The 6,000-nt window shown below is 37.0% G+C and overlaps 2 protein-coding genes across 2 annotated transcripts in view; both read left to right on the forward strand.

Annotated features, from left to right (window-relative positions):
- The window catches only part of LOC103514764, a 51,454-nt gene extending 46,418 nt beyond the window's left edge, over positions 1-5,036 (forward strand). The window contains exons 10-12 of the mRNA XM_026827498.1: positions 2,641-2,742; positions 3,611-3,766; positions 4,238-5,036. Of these exons, the coding sequence (XP_026683299.1) occupies positions 2,641-2,742; positions 3,611-3,766; positions 4,238-4,953 (974 nt within the window). The 3' untranslated portion in view covers positions 4,954-5,036. The remainder of the gene's footprint in view (positions 1-2,640; positions 2,743-3,610; positions 3,767-4,237) is intronic.
- The window catches only part of LOC113469645 (fatty acyl-CoA reductase 1-like), a 49,043-nt gene that overhangs the window by 8,420 nt on the left and 34,623 nt on the right, over positions 1-6,000 (forward strand). The gene's annotated exons all lie outside the window — the stretch shown is intronic.

The following is a 6,000-nucleotide window of genomic DNA, read 5'->3' on the forward strand; positions in this document are numbered from 1 at the left end:
TACTCAATGTCCTCAACATCCTGGAGCCCCTGCATCCGAAACGCAACGTGGAGTACTCGAGTGTCTTGGATCAACGAAATTTATTCATTTGGGTTTGAAAAGGACATGCATAAATGAAGTAATTACCTACGTCCTTTTGATGAGTAGGTAATTATTTAGTAGGTAACAGACCTTTTGAAATACGAGTATAACACAGCTTTTAGTACGAGTAACTACCAACGTCTATGTAGTAAGTATCTATGTACGATTGTACCTACCAACGTCTATGTAGTAAGTATGTACGATTGTACCTACCAAAGTCCATGTAGTACATAGGTATGTGAAAACTTATCTATTCGTACCTACCCATACGTAGGTATAGGTAATCCCTACAAACCTACCTATGATTTTATCGAAATCCCGCAATTCCAGCTACAAAGACAGAAGACACGGACGGAAAAACCCGAGCTTTGCAGTTAAAGAGCTACCTCACATGCAAAAAAAAAAAAAAGAAAATAAATAAATAAAGTCAAATAAAAAAAATGGACAACAGAGCTTCAGGACTGAAAATTGTAATGAAAAATTGAAAACTGTATTTCAATATCAAAGGAAGAGAGAAACATATTGCGTTCCATTTTGATCACTGTCAGAAATAATAGTAAGCTAAATGGAAGAAGACACATTTGGATTGGCTCACCTAAAGCCCCCAGGATTAAAATTGCATGGAAAATAGAACACAGGTATAGTCATCATAATCATAAATGCCAAGGGCACATACATTTCACTGAAAATATGTATTGGAGTTTCCGGTCACTCATGTATATGCAGCCCCACAGCCCCTACATTTCGAGGCCCCTAAATATAGTCAAATTGCAAAAAAATGTAAATTTCGCCCCACGAACTATCCCGGTTTGTCGGTCATTCACGCACCGACTAGCGACTGTCTGAGTGGCGGAGACCTTGGTCTGTCAGATCGTCTGGGAGACGGCGGTCACATTTTTTTTTTTTTTTTTTCAGCCACAATCCCGGTTTGTCGGTCATTCACGCACCGACAGAAAGTGTGTGGCGGAAAAAGCTTGAGACCTTGGTCTGTCAGATCGTCTGGGAGACGGCGGTCACAATTTTTTTTTTCAGCCACACACGTTTGGACTGTCTGACGGACCTCGGTCTGTCGGACGGTTTCGTGTGATCCCACCTTTACATTTTGTAACGTACCTTCAGCTTTTTTTTCCCTCCCCTCCCCTAAAACAGGTACGAAGGGGGAAGGGGAAGGAATTCCATCACTTCCATTAGGTTGGATGGAAGAAGGAATCTGTCTAAAAATAGAAACTAATAGAATCCTGAACAATAGAATGGGATTATTGGAGAGAGAGAGAGAGAGAGAGAGAGAGAGAGAGAGAGAGAGAGAGAGAGAGAGAAATATACCTATTATGTAAATCTGGTATCTTTACGTAGACCTAGGTATATGCACTTATGTAAATAAAGTTTGAGTGAATTATTGAACAATAATAATCTGAAGATAAAAACAAGGTAATAAGAAAGTTAACCACCCACCCTTTATCAAACTTCATCTCTTCATTTGTATCTATGTTTCTGAATAGGTATGTATATACCTATTATGTAAATCTGGTATCTTTATGCAGGTACACATACCTAGATATATGCACTTATGTAAATAAAGTTTGAGTGAATTATTGAACAATAATAATCTGAAGATAAAAACAAGGTAATAAGAAAGTTAACCACGTAATAAATCATTTTCATACTCGTAAATTCTAGGTAGGTATTAGAAACTCCTGTTCTTTTTCCTGCCAGATCAGTTATTAGGTACCTACACAGAAATAAGTAGTTTTTTTTCTAAATACCTAATATCTACACAATAATTTATGTAGGTATGCCTACATTTTCATCGTTATTTGGCAAATGATCTAAACCAACAAGTCCCTCAACTGAACATGATGATTTTTAATGAGACCTAATTTCAAAGGCGTTTTCCTTCGGTCGCAAGTTTCCCCGTGGAAATTTATAGACAAAGAATAACCAATACTTTATATTTTCATTATTTTATACTTGATTTTATTATTTATACGTTATTTTAATTAGTACCTATTTATTTAGACTTCATTTGCCGTCATTAATCTATTTAGACTGTCGTCTTGTATGCAAACTTACCAGTTTACAGAATTACGGATTAATTTTTTTCCCCATTTACAAGACAGTTCAATGGAAAACCACTTGGTAAGTTTGACGATGATAGTATCATACATAATAATGTGTTGCCTGCGAGGGAGCTTTGCTCAGGACATTTGATGTGACGTTATCGTGTACGGGAGCGTATGCCGTGACGTCAAAGTTCACGATTTACCGGTATTTTTTAAATCGATCTATCTCGGGATCTAGAAGTGTAGAAGAAAAAGAAAAATTCCGTTGGTCCTCATTTTTCCTGCTCTATGACTTTGAAACATCACCCAAGCGCGACTGATATTCTGTAGATATTAATAAATTAAACTGTACTGTACTTTTATTGTTGCCACCCTAGTTAGCTTGGATCGTAACGCACCTGTCTCGTAAACGTAAACTTGTGCCTCGGTGTCGGGTTAGCTTTCCGCCCGGTGATCTAAAAAAGATTTACATCATTTTTCGTGTTTATTCATGTTCCAGGAAATTCAGAAGCACAGGATGCGCTCCAGAAGTTCACCTCATTCCTGGAAAACGAAGTAGACCAGGGCAGAATATCCAGGACACTGGAGAAGAAAGTCATTGGTGAGTCATTGTTTTTCCTATAGTTGTTGAATTCCTTCATATTTTATTAAACCCTTCATTCTAATCCTAAGTTATTAATCCTTCATTCTAAGGTTCTAACTCTTCATTTGACGGCAGTATACAGTCCACTTCAACTAGGAAGTCCGATGACCTTTGTCAAAAAATCGTCAAAAAATAGCTCGTTGATTAACAAGTAAGCATGTGAATAGTTGATCCCATGGGATTTTTCACGCCGAATCGAATGGTGAAACTTTTAGAACTGTCCGCTGGATCTAGTTCAGACGTACAAGATTATTTGGAGACTCCCACACACAGTATTCTTTTTAAAAAACAAATTAATCCCATGATTTTTTTTTTTACTGGGGGGGGGGTGAATACCTGCGGCCCGCCAATGTTCAACAAATATCAAAAATGGCCCCCTATACGTTTTGAGGTTGACATGCCTGAGATAAACAAAATACAGTCGAACCTGGATAAACGAGAATCCAAGGGACCAGCTCATTTTTCTAACTCTTCATTTGACGGCAGTGTACCAAGAACCTTGGCAACATTGCCTTTTTGACTGATATTTCAAAGACCCGATATAGTTCCCCACTGCCCGACTTCATCAGAACAAATCTTCTAAAATCTAATCTGAGCAAAAGAATTAAAAAAAAATCCAAGTGGTGAGTTTTTCCCTAACAACATCGATGGTTGGATGCATAATTGTTTGCCTTACGATATAAAGTACGATATATCGTAAGGCCAACAATTACCCAACCTGAAATGTTAGGGTTACTTTGGTATTTTTGACATTTTTTGGGAATTTTTACGTGGGTTCTGTCATCTAGGTAGATACTTTATAACATTTTCCCTGGTTTCCTTTCAGACATCCTAATAGCGTCCCTGTCCGACACGCTAAACGACCATCCGGAGTTTCTGAGTGCCGCCCGGGGCGACAATGTTCACCCCCGGATGTCCTCTCTGTACAACAACGGCCGGTCTGGGGTTGAAACCTCGCATAGTCGGAACCCATTGACTTCAAGTAAGTAAATGTCGTAAGCGCTCATTTTTCTTGTGGAATTTTCTGTGTACATTTGCCACCTATTCCTAAAATACGTGTTCTAAAGAGAAAGTTCTCCTTTTTGTTCTTTATTCAAATTGGCAGGATTCTCCTAAAGGAGCCCTTCCACCCAACCAGTGGCTTTTATTAATACGAAATGAGTCAAATGAGTCCTGTTCAAAAAAAAAAAAAAAAAAAATAATAAAAAGCAACTTTCTCTTCTTTCAAAGGAAAATACAAAAGTTTGTTTAACAATAAAAATGAAAAAAAGCTCAAGAGAAAAGGCCTTCTTTTTTGGTTTATTTAAATTGTCAGAATTTTCCCAAAGAGCTCTTCCACACCCAACCACAGACTTTTATTAATTCGAAATGAGTCAAAAAAGTCCTGTTCAAAAGGCATCTCTGGAATCTGGCTGATAGCTGAAAACAAATAAAGTCCACTTGATTTCCACAGGACTCAATCCCGTCTATCCCATGTACTCCGAATCAGGGAACGGCAATCCGTTGTCTGCACCAAGTCAGTTCGAGTCGCCGGGATTTTCAGATAAAACCGCGAACTTCGACAAAAACCCATTGCAATCTGAGACGTATTCAAGATATTTCGATAAAACGTCAGATTTCAAAGAGAAAAACGCTAATTTGGTAGTTGAAGATTCAGGATTTACAGATAAAACTTTGACCTTTGACAATAACCCATCGCAATATGACACAAATTCGAGATATTTAGACAAAACGTCAGATTTTCAACAGAAAAACGTAGTCTTATTAGCTAAAGATCCAAAATTTGTATATAAAACTTCGAGCTATCAAAACAATTTAGGGTCAGATCGAAATTTGGGTAAAAGCTGGACATTTTCAGATAAATCTGCAGATTTGGCAAAGGATCCTTCAGTATTGAACAGTGAAACATCTTCAAATTTGGGAAACAAAGATCCTTCACTGGAGAATGATTTAGCAAAGGAAACTTCTGCAGTTGAAGGTCCTCAAATTTCTCGAGAAACTTTGCGATTTCCAGTGGCGTCTCTGCTTGTGGAAAAACGAGGGGTTAAGAAGACCATCAAGAGAGGGGCCGGGTTTTTCGCTGGTTATTTCATTCTGAAAATGATCCTTGGACTGTTCTGCCTAGTTGGATTAATGTGCTTGATTTTCTTTTGCTTTTGCAGAAGATAAATCTCGAGAGAATTAAAGATTTTACCAGGGTATCGTGAACTTACATTAGTCAATTTATTGATCGTGACAAATAATTACTTTTTATTGAATACAAACCTACACAACAGAAACATATAATAATAATTATTATCTTTTAGACTTTTAGCTGAGACAACGGGAAAAGTGATGGACAGTTCTGTTAAGTGGGTTCCTTGGTTGTAAATAATTATGTAGTCACTAGTTTTAACTTATTTATCTAACGTACCTATGTAATGTACCTATCTACCTATAATAATTATATTACTTTAATATTTTAACTAGCTAGGTAGGTATAACTTTAATACACGAATATTTTAATAAATTATTATTAAAGACTTAAAGTAGGTACCTATATAAAACACATAATTTACGTATTTATTGCTTTTTTTCTTGTTTAAACAAATAAAATTAATCATGTTTGACTTTGAAAATTGAAACTCAAATTGGGATGTTATTTTATTTCATTCCATTTTGATTCAACGAAAGGATTTTAATTAGAGGCTTTTGCAAAGCCTTTTGAAAAATTCTCGTTACAAAGATTGTTAAAACCGTTGAGAAATTTCAAAAGTTTTGCGCCATTTATAAACAACGTGTAAAAAAACTAAAGTTTTTTGAACGGAGCGCAAACGCGAAACTTCCCCCAATCAATATTAGAATTTCCCCTGCTTTCATTCAGAAATACTTCCCCGTCCCCCCATCTACCTCCCTCTTTTTCTCATGACTATTCCCCCTTAAGACAGTTAATTTTCAGGCTTGTTACCTTAGCCTACCTTGTAAGCGCTAGGCCGTGGGTTCGATTCCCACCTGGGGCGAACTCAATCCTAAAGCTATAAGGTTTCTTCGCGGAAGGGCTGACTTTCTCCTATCCTGTACTAGTTCTTTCTTCGATTTCGGGACGATAAAACCTCCGTGGTTACTGTTCCCTCTATCAAATCTCAAGAAAAGTTTTCTATGATTCTTCTTCTTCTTCTTCTTCTTCTTCTTCTTCTTCTTCTTCTTCTTCTTCTTCTTCTTCTTCTTCTTCTTCTT

The sequence above is a fragment of the Diaphorina citri genome, unplaced genomic scaffold (genome assembly GCF_000475195.1).
Source record: "Diaphorina citri unplaced genomic scaffold, Diaci psyllid genome assembly version 1.1 scaffold45, whole genome shotgun sequence".
NCBI classification, from domain to species: domain Eukaryota; kingdom Metazoa; phylum Arthropoda; class Insecta; order Hemiptera; family Psyllidae; genus Diaphorina; species Diaphorina citri.